General features: G+C 38.9%; 2 protein-coding genes across 3 annotated transcripts in view; both read left to right on the forward strand.

The window, feature by feature from the left end:
* The window catches only part of TTYH2 (tweety family member 2), an 82,207-nt gene extending 75,014 nt beyond the window's left edge, over positions 1–7,193 (forward strand). The window contains exons 13-14 of the mRNA XM_003768550.3: positions 451–529; positions 4,971–7,193. Coding sequence (XP_003768598.1) covers positions 451–529; positions 4,971–5,054 — 163 coding nt within the window. The 3' untranslated portion in view covers positions 5,055–7,193. The remainder of the gene's footprint in view (positions 1–450; positions 530–4,970) is intronic.
* An 11,376-nt stretch (positions 7,194–18,569) lies between these two features.
* DNAI2 (dynein axonemal intermediate chain 2) overlaps positions 18,570–21,614 on the forward strand; it is a 78,915-nt gene continuing 75,870 nt past the window's right edge. For both annotated transcript variants that reach the window (XM_031965747.1, XM_031965746.1), the window contains exon 1: positions 18,570–18,719. The gene's annotated coding sequence lies outside the window, so the exon portion shown is untranslated. The remainder of the gene's footprint in view (positions 18,720–21,614) is intronic.

The following is a 21,614-nucleotide window of genomic DNA, read 5'->3' on the forward strand; positions in this document are numbered from 1 at the left end:
AATGTATAAAATAAAATACATAAGATTACAAAGGAAATAATTATGTCATAAAAGTTATAATTATCCTGTGAAAATTATACAGTTAAAAGGTTTTTTTTGTTTTTTAGTTCCATAGCCCTTCGGTTAAGAAGCCCCAAACCTAGCAAGATCCAGGGGAGGGGACAGAGGTCTCATAGGTGTTCACTATCAGTCCTTCTGCCCTTCTACTCTGCCAGTGATATTTAGGAGCTAAGATTCATTGTTGGATGATCAAAGGGCAGTGCTGGCTGTTAGGAGGCATTTCTAGATGCAGGCAGATGTCTAGGCTGCCATCTGAGCATCTCCCTCCTAATGTGAACCTCCCTTAGACCCCACTTGGGTTGGTACCTTCCTCTCCCCTTTTGTTTTCACCTACCCCCTGCTTTTTAGTTTTCTTGTTCCCCTCCTAAGCAGTCTCTTCCACCCTTGCAGGAACCAAGCGATGCTCTTTGGTGGGAACCCGCGCTATGAAAACGTGCCGCTGATTGGAAGAGCCTCTCCTCCCCCCACGGTACTTTGGCCTCCGGAAGCTAAGTCTGGCACTGGTGCCCCTTTCCCCAAATTCTCCCTCCTCAACAGCTTTGCCATGTGAAAGAAGGAGAAGGGGTGGAGATCCCATTCTGGTCTGAGACCACCTGGGAAAGAGAATATTTCAGGGACACCTGGAGAGGAATATTCCCTCAATATTCCAACAAGTGCTAAGATAAACGAGCAATCAGATAAAAACATATATATATATAAAGATACAGTGGAACATAAAGAGTGTTAACGTGGTGTTCTCAGTCAAGGTGCTGTCTACAAGCAAGAGGCTTGTAGGTGGCTCAGTGGAGAGAGTGCTAGGCCCTCAGACCTTCCTAATGTGGTGCCCCTGGGCAAGGCACTTAACTCAATCTGCCTTGATCCACTAGAAGAGGAAATGGCAAACTTTGCCAAGAGACCCCCATGACAGTATCGGTGTGCTGTGGTCCATGGGGTGGCAAAAAGTGGCAGGGACTAAAGAACAATGGACCAGTTTCTATTTGAGTCTGGTGCCTCTGTGGTAGAGCACTGTGAAGTTAAGGAATTATCCCAGGACGGATTAAAAGCCAGAATGCTACAATATGTTGTTTACAGGAAACACATTTAAAGCAGAGTGATACATATAGAGTAAAGGTAAAAGGCTGGAGCAGAATCTACTATGCTTCAGCTGAAATAAAAAAAGCATCCTGATCTCAGATCAAGCAAAAACAAAAATAGATCTAATTAAAAGGAATTATCCCAGGTCACACAATGTGTGCCAGAGGAAGAGCTTGACATGGGTCTTCCTGGCCATCTCCCTATCCACAATGCCTCTTACCGCTGTATTTTAACAGGGTCCAATAATGGAAATTTTGGGGGAGAAGGAATGAAGGAATATCAGAGGGTCATAAGATTGTGGATTTAGAAATAGAAAAACTTCAAAAACCGTCTAGCCCAACTCCCTCAGGAAATTGAGGCACTGAGCAGTCCAAGGATCAAAGATTTAGAGCTGGCAAGGATCTTAGAGGCCATCCAGTCCAACACTCACCCCTCCCCAACCCCTGCCATTTTTGTTGTTGTTCAGTTGTGTCCAACTCATCATGATGCCATTTGAAGTTTTCTTGGCAAAGACACTGGGGTGGTTAACTTACCATTTCCTTTCCAGCTCATTTCACAAATGAGAAAACTGAGTCAAACAGGGTTAAGTGACTTGCCCAGGATCACACAGCTAGGAAGCGTCTGAGGCCATGTTTGAACTCACAAAGGCTTCTGATTCCAGCCCTGCAGTCTCTCCACTGCATCACCCCATTTTGCAGGAGAGAGAAAAGAGGTGTAGAGAACTCAGGTGACTTATCCTGGGCCCCCAGCTAATAAACTGTGGCAGAACACAGGACCCACCATTCCAAGTGCACTTAAGGTTTCGTTTGCCTGCAGTATATATTGATGCAAACCCATATCTCCCTAATGATTGTGTGTCAACTTCTATTTTGGTCTTTTCCATTTGAGGGTTAGCCTCTTAGCTGTATCTAAGACACCTGCAGAGCTGTGATTATACCCACCTCTCTGTCCTCCACTCTCCCAACCCCAGAAAGATCATTAGAGATGGACGGGACCTTAGAGAAAAACACATTTAAACCCCTTCATGTTACAGAAACTATAATATGTACACTGAAAACTACAGCCCAGAGAGACAGGACCCTGGACTTGGGTCACCTAGTAGGTGTCCAAGATCTGATTTGACCCCGGGCCTTCCCAACTATGGCCAGGTCCAGGGCTTTGTCCACTGTCACAGTTGCTCTTGCCTTATTGGAGCAGATCTGAGCCACTTCTGAGGGGCCTTTAGAGCTGGTGACCTTCAGGATAAGGAGAGATCCAAAAGAATGACTGAAGGGGAATGGTAGGTTCAACCTGGGTCTGGCTGGGCTGGACCGAGCTGGTCCAGGCCATACTTAGTGAACAGCCTTTCCCATGTCCAGGAGGAGGTGTCTCAGGCAACTTAGAACTCTGGCAAGGAATTCTTATTCTGTTTGCTCTTCAGCATAGTATCCAAGGTCAGCTGTTGATTATCTATGCCTATGAGGGAAGAAAATAAGCAATCAAAAATAATTTATGTTTAGCAGTGTTTAATTCTATTTTGCCTCAATAGATTTTACTTAATGACATGCATTAAATATTAAAAATCTTCCTGCAGTCCCCAGACATATAGTGACTGATGAGCAGCATTTGGCATCCAAATTTGCAATGGTCGATAGCTGACTACAGTAAATTTACCCCGATGCAGGAGAGTGGCTTTTGGCATCTAAAATTGCAATGTAGATAGCAGAGTACAGGTGCCCCACCGCCAGAGGGAGGCCAGCTGCAAACTCAGAGGTTAAAACTTTCCCCTTAGCACGGGCTAAGGTACTGTGCACTTTGCTAAAAGTGCTTCACACTACACAATGGGCTAAAATGTTCCACAGGTGATAAGTCTTTTAAAAGCAGGGGGATTCAGGTGGAGATTATTCACATCCACTGAATTAGTAGCATTGGGAGTGAAGATGGCATTACAGATGGTGTGCTAGGTATGCAGTCAGGAGACCTGAATTCAAATTTAACCTTAGAAACGTCCTAGCTGTGGGACCCTGAACTTAACCCTGTCTGCCTTAGTTTCCTCACCTGCAAAATGCGGATAATCACAGCACCTCCTCAAAGGGTTATTGTGAAGATCAAATGAAATATTTGTAAAGCACTTAGCACAGTGCCTGGTCCATAGAAGGCACTATATAAACACATATTCCCTTCCCCAAGGCCTAATAGTGTATGTAGACTATAAATGAGCAGAGTCCTCTCCAGAGCATCTCCCAGGGTCAGCAGCACCTGCCCAGGTCTACAGTACTGCCCTTTGGAAGAGGGCAGAGATCCTCACTTGCATTACTCCCATTGATATTTTAAGTCATCTGAGGCCACTTAAGGAATCACGCGTTCTTTGATATTATTTTAAAAACTGCATCAGTCACCATATGTCTGGGGACTGCAGGAAGATCTTTAATATTTAACACATCTCATTAAATAATTGCTTTTTGATAGCATTTAAAAAGATCAGGCTTCTCGTCCACTCACCTGGCCCCTCGACCATTTTCTCAAGGTACACTAATTATTAGTAGCCCCATTCTTCTCCAGTAACTTCTGACCACTTCCTCATCCCTGAGTCCTGGAGATCAGCTAGCTTCCTACAAGCTGAAGTGGGCAGGCACCTGGCTGTCCACTTATGGTGTGGACATTGCTCTTGGAGTTTGGGCTGAACAGGTCAGGAGCTTCCGAAAGGGCTACATGAGAAAACCTGGAAACAGCCAGTGGCCGTCTCCTAGAAATGGGTCTGTGGCCTCAGTCTCCTACTTCAAAAGCTGCCTCTCCAACCTTGGCTATAAGCCCGATTTAAAATGGGCAGAGACTAATATGAACCTTAAATTTCTAAGCTAGCAAAGGCAGAATAATCTCTCCTCTGAAGCACATATCACACTCATCTTGCAGGAGGGTTCTTAAAAGAGCTGTACTGCAGGAAAGTTCATTTTCCTCCTCCTCCTTACAAACTATAGGCTGAGACTGTTTTTGAGGGTAGGTGATTAGGAAAGCTTCAGGTGTGATGCTAATAGTGTTCTTCTAAAAGAAAAAAAAAAACAGTTTGTTAGAGTCACAGATCCCTTTGGCAGTCTGGGGAAGCCTATGACCCTTTCTCTGAATGTTTACAGATGAATTAAGTAAAATACATGGGATTCAAAGGAAAAAAAAAAAAACAATGATATTGAAATACAATGAATTATTTTAAAAAAAAGTTTGCAAATCCCAGGTTAAGAACACCTATTCTAACGGAGACTGAATCCCAGCTTCTTAAACTGTGGGTCATATACCTGAGTGTGGGAGTTGTAAAATTATAATTTACTATCAGTAAATGTTTGATTTTATTTTATCTTATTTTACATACCTTTATATACCTATGTACCTAGGATCACATAAAAATTTCTCAGACAAAAATGTCATGAGTGGGAAAAGTTTAAGTAACGTTGAAAAGCCTCAAATTTTAGTCCCTCTTGAGCTCATGACTAAAAAATCTCATAAAAATTATTGTCCCTCTTCCAAAGTATTTAAGGTTCACATTAGGAGCTCCCTGTATTCCCTAGATATGACAGAGATTGGTATTTCCTAAAGAAATGCTCTTTCTGTACATTGACACTATGGGTTGCCTCATTACCCTTTGCCAAAAAAAAAAAGCCTGGAGAGCACTGCCCTACAAGCATCCTATTTATTCCCTCATGTGCATTTCTGATTGTGAATGCCATACTGAGCTTCCTTTGCTTCTGTAACATCTTTATACAGTTAGAACTTTCTAATGTAACTTTAACTAACGAGGTGCCTAATGAGGAGTGATAATGGAAATGCATTTCCTGCTCTCATTTTTTCCCCTTTTCTCCCTGCAGTACACTCCCACCATGAGGGCAACCTACCTTTCCGTCACCGATGAACATATGAGGCATTACGGGAATGAGTTTCCGGCCCAATAGTCTTCAAGTGGTTTCTTTTCTTCCTTTTTTTTTTCCCTGAAAGAAAACACAAGCTATATTTCTTAAATAGAAATTAAAGGAAACTAGAAAAATGCATGAACTAAGGGAATGAAACAAGCTCAACTGAACAGAGCATGAGCCAGTGGAGCTGATTCAAGAGAAAGCAGGCTCCAGAGCAAGGCTGGCGTGCTGGAAAATGGCAGACTACCAACCATAGGCAGAGAGACGTTGGGGGTCTCTGTGGTGTGCCCCCCTCGAGTGCCATCCTCTCCATGTTGGAAATGCCCAATGGTGGGAACCTAGAAGCTGCTGTTCCTTAAGTTGTACTTCAGTCATTTTCTTCTTTCAAAGAAAAGATGGGAGACCTGGACAAGACCAGATGCTGCAGTCCAGAGGACAGAACTACCCCTCCTTGAACCTTCACTGAGGACTTTTCTTCTATCACATTTTTATAGTTACTCTGAGTCAAAAGCATAGGTCATCAGATCTCTTAATCTCCTCTTCCCCCTCCTTCCCAACTGCACTGATTAGGAGAGATTTTTTTTTTTTGACCTGTCTGAAATAAAGGGAAGAATTGCTTTGTTTGGTTTTTTTTTTAACTTTTTAAGAAAAGTTAATGTGAAATAAGTAGTTTAATACTATCCAAATAAATAGGCCATAGGGCCGTGCTGACTCTTTGGTATCAACATACCAATATAAGTCTTACCATATAGGTATAAATTTGTTGAGTACGAAACGTGGAGATGGGATTATGATAGAGACAGAAAAAAGGGATAGTATTGGATAGTGCACATTGATGATCTTCCAGGAGAATTTAAGATAGGGATTTGGGACCTCTTTGGCTTCTTCCATCATGTACATGTATTATGCATGTTTGCCAGTGGACACCCACCCTTTCTATCTATGCCTTTGACCAACTTGTTTCCTTCAGATGGAAATTCTGCTCTGAGTTTATTAGATATATGGGGCTGGTCTCAGGTGTTCAGGGAAACATTTGGAAAGGTATATAATCTTTTTTTTTTTTTAATCAGTTATCCAAAGGAGAGAAACCTTCAGTACATTCTTTTAAGATGTGGGATTTTGAATTCCTTTCCTACATTTAAAAAATGTATATATATACACATATATATTGATATTATTCTTAGTATTGATCAACACCCCTGGGCTTAGCAGAAATTTTTTTTTTAAATAAAATGCATGGAAAACTAAGAGTGAGACATTCACTAATGCCTAAAAAAAAATCCTCGTTTCATCCCGCTGAGGGAGAAAGTATCTTTAATGAGAGAGGCAGCTAACCAGGACAGTGGAACTGAATTTTCACATTAAGGGAAGAGCTGGGAGAGGGACAGGTTATTTTTTCCTGTTTATTTCCATGCAAAATTTTCTCTCTTTTTCAAGAGGAAGCTATCAGGTCTCACAAAAAAAAAAAAAAAGAAGAAGAAGAAGAAGGAAAATGTGTCTTCCACTGTGTAACACCTCTTTCCTACCACTGGCATATTTTCCTTTAAACTTTCATATATCATGCTACCAGCTTTTACTTCCATTATGAAAATAGGCTCTTAAGCCAAGAGGAAATAATGACCTACCATCCTTCCTTTCCTGAGGATTGAAGGTTAAGGTCTTTGGTGCTTCCAATCTCCTGCCAACCCAAAGTGCACACATTCAAGCCCCTTCAGCAACAGAAATAAAATTCTGCCTCAGCTGGTGATTCGGAGACTTCTTGTGGTTTTGGAAGACCTCCCTTGTTGGAAGAACGATGCTAAAGGTGTGAAGTATTGGCTAGCTTACGGCAGGAAAAACCAGCATTGGCAAGCCAGGCCACCGCAACCCAGGGCTCTTCCTTTGGAGCTGCTGGACTACCAGTGACTTACTGTATCCCTGTATTATACTAACCTGTATATACTGTGTACCATTAAAAATATCCTTTGTATTTCCATGACCTTGGACCATGTAACTAGGAGCAACTAGTTTCACAAGATTTTGCTTCTTAACATTTCATCGTTGTGACTAGGACAGCTATTTTTAACGCATGTAAATGAAACATTTTGGGGGGAGCTCCTCAAGGAGCAAAATGGGGAAACCTCTGCCTGATTGTGGGTAGTCCTGCCCAGGAGAAAGAAATAAAAACTTGTACCAATGTTTGGAGTTGCTTTTTAACTTCCTCAGCCATCCAAGAACATCAGACCTTCAATCAGCTTTTTCTAGAATATGATGGTGGTTCTCTGGGAGTGGTAGAGATTATAAAATGTGGTCTTGTTATTGTTTTTTAAATCAAAGGATGGCCAAGAAGTGCTAGTAAATCACTGATATCCTGAGATGTCAGTGGGCTTTTCTTTTAGAGAAAAATTCGTCACCTTGGTTCCTGTCCCATCTTGTTCTCCAATTTGCCTTGAAGAAGGCAGTTTTATGATTACTGGTATGGCTACCATCAATTATTCAATTTGTAGCAGAGGTCTTGGAGCCAGAGGGCCCTGCCTTTGAGTCGTGACTCTTACTCTCTTACTCCTTTCAATCCATACACAGGATTATGCTAGCAATTGTTCACCCTAGTTTGTTGCTTCCTGGTCCTGGTAAAGCCTATATTTGAACGGCACATATCCATTAAGTCAGTCATTCAGAGAGCATTTATTAGCAACAATTTTGTTCTAGTCAGTATGCTGAGCGCTAATCATAAAGATAACATTGAAACAGATGCAGTCCTCAAAGAGCTACTTTCTCTGGGGGATGGCAGGATGTATATTTAGGGGAAGGATATTTCACATAATCAAGTCATTTGAGCAGAATTTTGAAGGAAACGAAAACAATTCTAAGAGTCCAGTTTGAGGGAGAACATTACTGGTATGGAGAATGGATGTAGACATGGGAGTTAGTGTGTTATGAACCAGAAATAACAAGATCTATTTGGCAGGACCTTAAGTGCCAAGAAAGTGTTCAGTATCCAACTTTTTGTGATCCCATTTGATGTTTTCTTGACAAAGATATTAAAGTGGTTTGCCATTTCTTCATTTTACAGATGAGGAAACTGAGCCAAACAGGGGGAGTGATTTGTCTTGAATCATGCAATTTCAATCTGAGGCTGAATTTAAACTCCCCACTCTAGCCCCAGAACCTATCCATTGCACCACTTAGCTGCCCTTTCTGTGTAATACAGCTATCTTAATTATATAACCTAGAGCCAGAAGAGACCTGTTGTTATTCCATCACTTTAGACTGTTTGCAATCCTTTTTGGGGTTTTCTTGGCAGAGATACTAGAATGATTTGCCATTTCCTTCTCCAGCTTATTTTACAGATGAGGAAACTGAAGCAAAAAGGGTTAAGTGACTTGCCCAGGGTTGTACAACTAGTAAATGTCTGAAGCCAGCGTTGAACATGAGTCTTCCTGACTGCAGGCCCAGCACTTGATCCACTGTACCATCATGCTGCAGAAAAAGTAGTAATATATAATAAGGCTAAAGAACTAGATTTGGAGGAATATTTTGAAGGCTAACCAGAGGAACTCATTTGATGCTATAAGCAAGAGGAAACCATTGACATTTATTAAGTATTAAAGTCACATGGTGAGATTTGCTTTTTTGGGAAAATCTTGGCAGCTGTGTGGAGGATGTATTGGAATAGGGAGACACTTGAATTGGGGAGACTAATTAGGAGAGAATAGGAGAGGTGATGGAATTTTGAGCTAGGATGAGTAGAGAGCATGGAAACCTGTGATCTGTGAGAAAGAAGTCTTTCACTCAAAACTTGTATAAAGCAGTGAAATCTAGAATCTTGATCCATGAGGACACTTGTACAAAGACCCAGCAGATCAGAAATGAGAGCAGTGGGGCACCTCTGCTCTCAGCATTACTAATTTTGAGGATAACTGGTCCATTCTAATTCTTTTTTTATTATCAAAATATTTGCATAATTTTCAAAATTCACTCTTGTAAAACCTCGTGTTCCAATTTTTTCCATCCTCCCCCATCCCTTTCCCTAGATGGCAAGTAATCCAATATATGTCAAATGTGCAATTCCTCTATACATATTTATACAGTTATCATGCCACACAAGAAAAATCAAATCAAAAAGAAAAAAGTGAGCAAGAAAACAAAACACAAGTAAACAACAAAAAAAGTGAAAATACTATGTTGTGATCTAATTCAGTCCCCATAGTCCTCTCTCTGGGTACAAATGACTCTCTTCATCATAAGACCATTGAAACTGATCTGAATTATCTCACTGTTGAAAAGGACTACATCTGTCAGAATTGATTTAGCATTTAATCTTGTTGCTGTGTATGATGTTCTCTTGGTTTCTACTCACTTTACTTACCATCAATTCTTGTAAGTCTCTCCAAGTCTCTCTGAAATCATCCTGCTGGTCGTTTCTTATAAAACAACAATATTCCATAACATTCATATACCACAATTTATTCAGCCATTCTCCAACTGATTGGCATCCACTTAGTTTGCAGTTTCTTGTTACTATAAAAAGGGCTGCCACAAACATTTTTGCACTTTTGGGTCCTTTACCCTTTTTTACCATCTCTCTGGGATATGGGCCCAGTAGAGACATTGCTGGATCAAAGGATGTGCACAGTTTGATATTCCTTTGGGCACAGTTCCAAATTGTTCTCCAATATGGTCCAACCCAATTCTCATGTGAGAGCAGACGTGAGATTCTGTTGAATATTTTCTGGGCTCTGAAGCAAAACGGTATTAACCCAGGTCCTAGACAAATAGAGAAGACGACTTATGTGAAATGTGAGTGCTGAGGAAATGAAGAGTTCTGGTTTGTTTTTCTTCTAGATCAATGAGCTACTCTCTTCCATGATCATAATCTCTACCCCAAATCCTGACCAATAATTTCCTAAAAGGGAGGTCATGTTTACTGGCTCACAGTATATTCCTCACAGCCTGAATTAGTTCTAAAGATCCTTACTTAACTCACTATCAAGATAAGTTTCCAGTCCTAGAGCAAGACTACATCTCTTCAGAATTGTTGGGGTGCCCCCGAGGAGGTAGTTTGCAAATCCCTAAGGCGGAGGGCAGGGGGAGGGAGAGGGCAGATTGTACTAAAGTTTTGTTAATGGCTCCTTTAGCAGTAAATAATAGCAGAATATTATGAGTAGTGTATTGAATTACCCTGGAGGTTCCCAACATTTTGTTGTTAAAAGTGATTCACAGAAAATATGTTGAGAACAGCTGTTCTGCTATCATCTGTGGCTGGCCTTTAATGGTGTGCTTCTCCCAAGATTATCAGTTAAGAATTATTTTAATCAGTAATGATAGCATTGGTCCATCTTCCCCAGACTTCCTAGCACTTCTTATCATTATCAAACATTGTCTTCTCCCTCTGAATGAAGAGGTTACAAAATGGTGATTAAAGGTCCTAAAACAAATTGTTTTTCTTCCTCCTTATGCCATGATCTATTAAAGGAATGAAAGACTGGTGATTAGAATGCTTATATGTAAAGTAGAGGGTTATGGGATTTTTCTTGGGAGGGAGGTTAATAAAGAGGAATAAAGCTTTTATTTAAGCTCTTACTATGCATTGTACTACTATTAAAGCACTTACAATGCAAAAACTGTATTATATGCCTAGGGATACAAATGGAAAAATAAGCCCCTGCTGTCAAGAAACTCATATGTTTTTCATATAAAACATATTTCTATATTAGCAAGTTTGCAACAACAACAACAAAAAAAAAAACCACCCCAAACTTCAATCTATAGTCAGAGTTAATCAGTTCTCTACCTGGAGGTATATAGCATTTCTCATCATGAATCCTATAGAATTGTCTTGGATCACTGTGTAGCCAAAATTTCCCAACTGATCATCATTAAGATATTGCTATTATTAGGTAAAATGTTCTGGTTTTGTTTACTTGGCTTTGCATCAGTTCTTATAAATCTCACCAGTTTCTGAAACATCCCCTTCATCATTCCTTGTAGCACAAAGAATTCTATCACAATGGGTTCAGGGATTCCCCAACTGATGGGCATCCTCTCAATTTCCAATTCTTTGCCACCACAAAAAGAGCTGCTATAAATATCTTTGTATAAACTGATCTTTTTTCTTTTTCTTTTATCTCTTTGGGATATAAGACCTCGATGGTATTGTAGGGTCAAAGGGGATGCAGTTTTATAGTCCTTTGGTTATAGTTTAGTGAGAGCCAGTTAATAAACCCTGTTTGCCTCAGTTTTTGTAATGCTCTAGAGAAAGAAATGGCAAACCACTCCAGTATTTTTGCAAACAAAATCTCAAAATGGGGTCACTAATTGTAAGATATGACTGAAACAACTAAATAACTACAAAGGAGAAGAAATCCAGCATCTCTCAAGAGAGCTGTTTACTTTTGGACAATTCTAATTGTGAGAAAGTTGAGAGGTTTTTTCCACCAATATCAAGCCTAAATCAACTTCTTTGCAACTTCCAATCATTTTTCTCCAGACAAAATAAATCTAATACCTCCTCCACAAAAAAAACCTTTTAGACATCTGAAGATAGCAATTAATTCTCCCTGAATCTTCTTTTCTCCAGCTTAAATGTTCCCCCATTCTTTCAACTAATCCTCATATGACAATGTTTTTGAGCTTTCCCAGTTATCAATAGAGTGATAGGTTGTGTGCTTACTCCCATGCTTTTTCGAATGATGTTTTCAGCCATGTTGTCAAATGCCTCCAGTGAAACATGGAATCAGTCAGCTATCGCACTGATGATAAAATTTTCAACTTGAAAAGGCGACAAGTCAAAACTAAAGTGGAGGGAGTGTTGATGCGTGATTTTTTTGTTTGCAGATGATGTGTACTCAATGCAACATCCAAAGCTGAGATGCAATGAAGTATAGATAGATTCTCTGTTGCTTGTGCTAATTTTAACCTAATAACACCAAGAAAACACAGGTGCTTTATCAGCCAGCACTACACCATCCATATATGGAACCATTAGTTACAACAAATGGTAAAGTCTTGAATGCTGTGAATATTACCTTGGCAATATACTTTCCAGAGATGTTCACATTGATAATAAAGTTATTACATACATTGCTTGACCTAGCTCAGTGTTTGGGAGGCTCTGAGGTAAAGTGGGGGAAAGGAGACGTATTAGACTGACTACTAAATTGAAGGCTTATAAAGCCATCATGCTGATGTTGTATCCCTGTGAAAGCTGAACAGTATATCAGCTCCATACCAGGAAACTCAATTGCTTCCATTTGAATTGTCTTAGGAAGCTTCTGAAGATCAGCTGGCAGGATAAGATACCAGATACCAGGTACTTTCTTGAACTAAACTGCCAAGCATTCCAAATCTACCGCAGCCCAAATCTGTTGGGCTGGCCACAATTTTTTTGGGGGGGTGGGGTGGGGTGGAGAGATGAGGCAGATGGATTAAGTGACTTGTCCAGTCACATAGCTAAGAAGTGTTAAGTGTCTGAGGTCTAGTGCACTATCCACTGCACCATCTAGCTGCCTTCTGGCCACATTGTTTGAATGCCAAATGTATGCTTGCCAAAAAGACTATTTTATGCAAAACTCACACAGGACAGGCACTCACAAATGATCAGAAAAAGCAATATAAGGACACTCTCAATATCTCTCAAGATCTTTAGAATTAATTGTAATGACATAGGAGACACTGGCACAGGACCAGCCAGCATGGCATACCCTCATCAGAGAAGATGCTGTGTTCTATGAGTAAAGCAGAATTGAAATAACTTAGAAGAATTATGAGATGCACAAAGTCAGAGAATCCATCCCAAATGTTTATAGGAGCTATTTGTGACCAACCTGTGGCAGAGCATTCTGAGCTCATATTGGTCTGACACACTAACTTGACTCTAACTGCTATGCCACAATCTCTTTGAACTGTTCTACCTCAGTTTCCCTGCACTAGTTTCCCTGAACTGTTCTATCTCAGTTCTGCCTCGACCCCCTTAGTTGTAAAACCCCCCTCTGGTCCATTAAGACTGAGGACCATCTGCTTTAAGGTTATAAATTGATAATATAAGACTCAAGATAAGGGGGAGATCAGACTTCCTGAATCCTTCTGTCCTCAAGAATTTACTTCTGTTTATTCAGACATCCTGACTCTGGCTTTTAGTAAGAATTTATAGCCTCCCCCCATCCTAACAGAGCCAAATGGATCTGTGAAGAACTTTCCTGCTTCTTTCCCCTTTTCTTTGTTTGTTAAAGGTATTTAAGGCTTTAGGATTCTCCCATTGATTGCTGGATTCTTTGAGATGACAGTCTCGTCCAGCCCTGGGACCAACATGGATCCATTGGTCCCAGTATATCTCTCCATTTAATAAACTATTGAATTGGTCTCTAATCTCTGTCTGACTGGATATTTTGAGACAAGAGTCCTGTCCAGTTAATTATGCTCGCTAATGAATAAAATATTAAAAACTCTCTAATCTCTCTCCTGCCTCAGTTTCTCCGGCATTACATAACATCGTGATGTCATTTTGGTTCTTTTACAAAATTATAGTTTCCGGAATGGAAAGCCATGATTAAGATGAGATCCGATAAAAGTAGAGTAAAGGAAAACTATCACCTTTCTCTTCCTGGTGGAAACTATGCAACTCCAAATTATGTTAGTTTTTTATTGTTTGGTTGTTTGGTTGTTTTTTGTTGTTGTTGTTGTTGTTGTTTTGTTTTGTTTTTTATTTTTGCTACCATGTTACTCACTCACATTGAGCTTGCATTCCACTCACAAGGAGCTTGCACTCCAGGGGGAGAAATTATTTATAGATAGATAGATAGATACATATATACATACATTGTTAATACCAAATGTATCATGGACTGCCACTCCCTTAAATAATCCTTTTAATAATACCCTTACATTCTTATTCTTAAGATATTTACTCTTGATTAGGTTGAGCTGAATCATATCCTAAGTCCCCCCCACTCAGGGATGTTGCCTCATAGGGAAACCCAACCTGAACTTCTAGTGCCTTCACCCCCTTCCATTGGGATTCACAGAAGGCAGCTAAAGTGAAGTAGCTTTCCTTGCCTGGATTGCCATGGGCCACTGGAATCTCATGACTAGGTCTTGCTACCTCTCACCCTGCCTCCTAAATGTATAGGAAGCTTTTGCTTGAATTTTGGAATTGGCATCCTGTAAGGTGGCAGATTTGCTATGCTTTTATTTCTTTTTTTTCCCCCTGAGGCAATTGGGGTTAAGTGACTTGCCCAGGGTCACCCAGTTACAAAGTGTTAAATGTCTGAGACCAGATTAGAACTCAGGTCCTCCTGACTTCAGGGCTGGTCTCTATCCACTGCACCATCTATTTCAGTTAAAGATGTTTTATTCATCAATTCACAGCTTTGATTTATTTCAAGACTTGACAAATAGATAAATAGATTTTATATATACACATACACACTCACATTCATGATGAGTTTGGCACCAAATGATGAGGTTGGGATAACATTTCCTAGTTCAAAATACAACGCACATGTGAAGAATTTACAATTGCATTTTCTTTGTCAAAAGGTACCTTTATTTAGGAGAAGTTATGGACAAAAATGAAGAGGTAAAATAGATACCAGGAATGGCAAATGTGAAATAGATTCCAGAGAGCATACAGTTAGCAAGGAAAGGAGCTTTAACAATTAATAAGTGAAAAGACAATTTCCCTAGTGGAATTCATTACTAACCAGGAGAAAGGGAATATACACCATGAGGTGGGAGTATGCCATTGATTAGCAGACTAAATCCTCCAAGGAGTTTAGCAGACTAATCCCAAAAGGGGTTAACAAGGGAAGAGGATTTACCATTGATTGATGAGCTAACTCCAAAAGGGATTCAGCAAAGATGGCCTGGATCATGGAAAGATTTGTTGGAGAAATTTAACCTAGGGAGTATGACATCATAACTTGGCTTTCTAATTGGATTCAATAAAGTGGGATTTCCTAAGACCTCCACAAGACTGGGACTGTAAAGCTGACCTGAATCCCATCAGTCCCCTTCACTACTTGCCTCAGGGAGTATTATAATCTTAGCTTCAAGCTTTCTCTGGTAATGTCCATCTAGCTACCCAGAACCACATCATATACATACATACATACATATGTGTATATCTGCATCCATTATCTATATAGAAATGTAACAAAATATAAATTTTAAATGCTAGGGCATTTAAAGAGCTCTACAATCTGAACCTAGCCTACCTTTCTATTTCTCTTTTTTTCTTATTTTTTTTTCCTCTAAAAATTTCTTTTTATTTCTTTTTATGAATGGTTCAGCCAAACCAGCCCCTAAACTTGGCATTCCATCTCTTGCCCCAGGGCCTTTGTATGGATTGTCCCCCATGCTAAGAATAAGCTCTTTCCTCACTTCTGCCCCTTAAAGTCCTTAATTTTTCTTCAAGACTAATCTCAGATGGCTCTTTTGGGAAATTTGTTTTGATCCCCAAAATCACTATTTTCTTAGCAAAGTCTCAGAGCATCTTCATGACCTACCTTTGCCCTCTCTCCTGCTGAATATAGAGAAATATTTCTGATCCTATAGCTTTTCTACCCTGTTCTCTTGGGTGACTTTAAACTCGGGTTGCTGACTCCTGAAGCTACTCCCTGGGAGAGTCATTTCTTTCAGAGCTCAAATCCTAAGTGGTTTTCCCTGTCCAGGAACTGACAGTCTCTGAGAATTCAGGTTATTGCCTAACAACTCCCCTAAACTACTTATTAAACTCTACTTTCTATGCTCAGTGTTTGACTGCTCAGGTAGTATGGTTTATTTATAACTTTGGAAAATAAAGAGAGGAAACATTGCCACCAGAGACCTCTAGGCCCCTAGTAATATTACCAAATTTGTTATAAAAGATGACCCTGAAGATGACAGAAAAGAGTTTATGTTGGATAAGTAGTCATTAGTATTGATCCAAATTGGTCTCCCTTTTCTTTTGTAGTTAATATATTTGTTCCTGAAAACTTATGCATGCTTTACCATATATTAAACAATATGTAAGGGCCCTTATTGTCAATGAAATCACTTTAAATGTATGTTTGAAAAGCAAAGAATTGCCCATCTTATCTTCCTTCCCTCTCAAATTGCCAATAAAGTGCTTTGCAGATTTGGTTGAGCTTTCTTAAAATTAATATATTGATCAGAAGAAGCTGATGTAAGCCTTTGGTTATTTATCCATTTAAATGTTTATTAGATCCTTATGTGGAATTAGGACTCTCTAGGTTGTGTCTCTTTTTGGAATTATTGCAAAGGACTTTGGTAGATTAGGTATTGCTGACTAGAAGAAAGTATGGGAAAGTGTATTTCAATGAAAAGCTTAGCATACTATCTGTAAGGAGAACTGTAGAAACTTTGTTGTAACTTGCTTGAGTAAATTCATTGTCATCAATTATCCATTAATGTTTATGTTTCTCTGAAAATTTCAAGACCCCTCACCCTCTCTAGTGGTAAGTAGTTCAGCTACACATCATATCTTTATTGTAAATCTTAACTAATCTTCCAACTGTAGGTTTTCAGTTATCTTTGTTACCTTGTATTATTCTTTCTTGATTTTATTTTCCCAAAGATAAAAAATTATTCCTTGTGTTTTGGTAGGGAGTTTCTTTATAGCCATAAAAACTCTCCATGTATTTGAAATGCCTCTTCCTTCAAAGTTGTAATAAAGAATAAGGAAGGCCTTTATTAAGCCCCTCAAAGCAAGATATGTGGAATCAATTCTTGAACATCTATTGAATGTGACAAGAATGAGTGTTTTATCTGTAAGCAGTGGAGTGCAATTCCACCTATTATGGTTAGTATCCCTTCAGAATAGAAAACTTGTGGGTATAAGAGAATGCTGTCATCCACATCTTTTGGATGCAAAATAATCTCAATTATAATAGAGGTATTTCCAAAAGGATGGGCATCCCAAGTGAAGCTGACCTTGCCTGACCTCAACTTCCCTTTAAGGATCAAAGACTTATCTCACTTGGGTGTAGGGGGGTATATAATTTGTGACACTTTACATGAGCTTTCTCAATTAATGGAAACTTGTGTTTGCCTAGGGGTATGATGCTCTTGATATGGTCCTCTTGTTTTTGATACTTCCTAAAGGAATTGGTATCTACTCTTCCCCTTACACCTCAGCCCTCAGTTAAGAGGAGCTATTTCCTATTTCTTTCTCTTTTTTTTTCTTTTTCTTTCTTTCTTTCTTTCTTTCTTTCTTTCTTTCTTTCTTTCTTTCTTTCTTTCTTTCTTTCTTTCTTTCTTTCTTTCTTTCTTTTTTTTTGCTGAGGGAATTGGGGTTAAGTTACTTGCCCAGGGTCATTCAACTAGAAAGTGTTAAGTGTCTGGGGCAGCCAGATTTGAACTCAGGTCCTCTTGATTTCAGGACTATTCAGATCTATCCACTCTGCCCCTATTCTCTAGTTCTTTAAAGGACCAAAGGGATAAAAAAAAATCTTTTCCCAAATTTCGACCTGTGTCAGTATTAATTACACAATTATTATCAGCTGCCACATTTTCATTTTGTTTAGAAGAAAGCAATATGAATGATAGGATGGATAGTAATATAGGTGACAGAATATTTCACTTGGCTTGGAAGGATCACAGTGCCATCCAGGAAAGCAGAATCAGCCTTTTTTCACTTCAACTTCTTCCCTTCCCCACTGGAAGGAAGGGAGAGATAGAGTCTCTGTGAGCAGTTAGTGGAAGACTGGTACCTTACCTAGCATAGATCTTGTGAATGGAGGGGAGGAGAAGGGAGAGGAATATGTTGAGGCTTGGTGCATATGTGTCCTTACCAAACAACACTCATTTGGGGGTGTTTCTCTTATGCCCAGCAATTTTAATCATTATTTTTCTACACATTACATTCAAATTACAGAAAGAGTCAAGTTATGTTAACTCAACTTTTATTAAGCATCTACTATGTGCCAAGCACTGTGCTAAAGTGTTCATGATCCAAAGAAGGCAAAAACAGTCCCTTCCTTCAAAGAGCTTATAATCTAATGAGGGTTACAACATGCAAACAACTGTGTACATACAAGATATATATATAAGTAAAAAAAAAAGTATATATAAAAAAATGAATTGGAGATAATCTCAGAGAGAAAGCACAGACATTAATCATAATTGAGACAAACTTCTTATAGAAGGTTGAATTTTAGTTGAAACTCAAAGTGAGTTAGAAGTCAGGGGACCAGCTGTCATACATCCAGAATAGGACCACTGAGCAACCTTGTCTTCTGTTCTTCCTTCTTCATAGCCAAAAGTGACTGGATGGTCTCCTGTCCTTTGGATATGGCCAATGTAGGAAATTATTTTAATTTAACTATACATGTTTGGAATGGGAGTAGGAAGAGAGAACTGTTCTTTCTTAGTTAATCGAGGGGAGGAAAAAAATTACATTTTTGTTCTTGGAAAAAAAATTAATTTAAACAAAAAAGTGATCTCTGACCTTCTCTTCCTAGAAAACTGTAAAGCCAAATTCAAAAGATAACAATGAACTGGTGAATTCTGGACCAGAATCCATTCTTTGTTCTAGAGTCTGACCTCTCCATCACAATGCTTTCCAGGTTGGGATGCTAGGAGACTAGTATTATAAAAATACAATGATTATGGAAGATACTTAAAACCTTTCCCTTAATGATGTGGAACAGGAGCTTTAATCTGTCCATTCTGCCTCCACTGTCAGAATTTTAATCACTCATCTTGTTCTTATTGTCACAAAAAAAGGTAAGCTAACTCCTAAGACTGTCTTGATTAGCATACCTAAGACAGAGTCAACTTTCTCATGCAGCTGTTCTCACCATGTAGCTGGTCATGTAGCTGACACTCAGGTTTGTTCTTAAGTCCTTCCCTGTCCCCTCCCTAATTCTATCCTAACTCCTTCCTAACTACTAGACTAACCTTACTTCTCTCACTTCCCTCCAATTTTATCATCTTTACCCCATGCACCTTGCTTAATCATTATTGATTTAACCTGTGACTGTTTCATGTCAATAAAGGGTATCCTTTGTCACTGTGACAAATGTCTCCTGTGAATTCTTCACATTGTGAACTGCTCTCCCATCACTTGGTACCTGGATGTACTTGATACTTCTTCAGTACCATCTTTTTTTTTTTTGGCTGTGGCAATTGGGGTTAAATGACTTGTCCAGGGTCACACACCTAGGAAGTGTTAAGTGTCTAAGATCAGATTTGAACTCGGGTCCTCCTGACTTCAGGGCTGGTGCTCTATCCATTGTGCCACCTAGCTGCCCCCTTCTTCATTACCATCAAAAATTGTTCAGCCTAGTCAAGGAGATAAGGTATATTTTATTTTATTTCATAGCTTTATAGAAATGGCTACATATGTGTATATATACATATGTGTGTGTTTACTCATGTATATGTACATAAGAATTCTAAGCAAAATGAGAGGAATCACTACTCTCTAGGTATGGTGGTGAGATGAGAAAAGAAGAAATCAAAAAAGACTTTATGAAGAATACTCAGCATGGTTTTTAAATTGGTGGGGAGTCCCAGGGACAAATACTAATGTATCACTGTTGTTTAGTCATTTTTACTTCTATTAAGTTCTTTGTGACTCCATTTGTGATTTTCCTGGCAAACATACTGGAGTAGTTTGCCATTTCTTACTCTAGCTCATTTAACAAATGAAGAAAAAAAGTCACTAGAACTAAGTGACCTGTCCAAGGTCACACAGCTAGCATCTGAAGTCAGATTTTAACTCAAGATGAATCTTCCTGACTCCAGTCCCAGCATTCTCTTCTCTGTATAACCTATCCACTCAATTTATCACTGTCTTCAATGTATTGACATACAAAATCAAAGAAGTAACTTCAAATGGCTAAAATGAGTGTAGACCCCAGCAAAGCAGTAAGCTAAAATCTACTTTTAGTTAATTAGAGCCTAAGATAACAGCTAGTCCTGCATCTGGATTTCAGCAGGAAATCTGAGATTTACCAAATGCTTTTCATTTCAGGTCTCATTTTCACTAGGTCCCCCTGAGTTATCCTAATTATGTGTGATACCATGTGGCACCCTGTAATGTCAGGAACAAGCTGCTCAAAAATGATAACTACTTTTTGTAGTAAATGGAAGTGTTCTGTGTACTCTTGGAATTCCAACTGCTTAGAGGTTGGAGTGATTGAGCTATCCTATGTAGTTAACATGAAACTAGACCAGATTCCTAGGTGGATGAAAGATGTATCCTCTCAAGTGAAGGAGATGAGAAATACCAGAATACTTTGCTATACCCATTTCCCTTACAACCCCTCTGTAACCCACAAATTAGGAAGATGGTACCTAATGGCTTATAGTGGATGAGAATTTTGTGGGGGTTTTTTCCTCTCTTCTATATCTGATATTAGTCAAGAGCAGTTTGCATTCAAGAAATCTAGTATAGCTTCGCTATTCTTTCCCAAAACTACATGAATTCTAGTTCATATTGCCACATTCTGGTGGGCAGAAACCTAAAACTGCCTTCTCTTCTTGAGGGAATTGATACCTATCACTCTATGGTCAACATAAGGTTGACCAGGTTGGATGAAGCTAAGGTGACTGAGGTCCTAGATTGGATAGTGGTCTATATCTTTCTTTCTTTTTTAATTCAGTAAGCATTTATTAAACACATGCCCAAGGCACTGTTCTGAGTATGAGAGATACAAAGATAAAAACAAAATAAACCATTCCTTGCTCTCAAAGAATTTGGATTCTACTGGGAATGAAATTTTTTAAGACAACTAGCTAGATATTAATCTATAAAAAGTAGTCATATTCTACTCTGGACATTATGAATAGGAACAGAGACAAAAACGTACAAAGACTATAGCAGACTAATTTGGGTACCATACCATAAAACCATATAAAGTTCATGTGCTATCAAGACTATATTTAGCTTGTAAGTGAACATGTGAAATATCCTGGAAAATCTTTATTATTCTACTAAATGTTCCATATTTCATTTCCCCTTTGGGGGAACTTTACCCCAAATTCTAAGACCTGTTCATACATAAGAACTTTGGTAAAATCTTTACCAATAAGTATCATACCCATGGTAAGGAATCCTACATAACTAAAGTTGTACCTCATCTTGTAAGAAAAGTACTATATAAATATGAATTATTATCGTTAAACTACTACAATGATAGTGATCTATATCAAAATTTCTTGGATCATGTATATGGTGTCATGTAACTGAATGTGGGGGGTCACAAAATTGTGATTTATTATCAGTAAATGTTTGATCTGTATACCTATTAATATTCCTATATGCCCAAGGTCAGGAGAAAATTTCTTAGGCAAAAACAGTCACAAGTGGAAAAGATTTAAGAAGTCCTGGTCTATTTGAGGGGCTTCAATCCTAAGAAAACACATAATTCAGACAATTCAAACTTTGGAGATAGGGAGTTATTGTGGATGGGAAGAACCCAGATGAATCTAAAAGTCTGGAATAAGCTACTAATACTCACTTTCACATAATCTAAAAAAAAAAAAAAAAAAAAAAAAAAAAAGCTCAGATGTTTACTGGATTCCTAAGGCTTTAAAGAATCCACATCCCCTACATTGATATTCTGATGATCACCCCTCTATCTTTTACCAAGTCATCTTCAAATCTTTTTTGAG

This window comes from Sarcophilus harrisii, chromosome 4 (assembly GCF_902635505.1).
Source record: "Sarcophilus harrisii chromosome 4, mSarHar1.11, whole genome shotgun sequence".
Taxonomy (NCBI): Eukaryota; Metazoa; Chordata; class Mammalia; order Dasyuromorphia; family Dasyuridae; genus Sarcophilus; species Sarcophilus harrisii.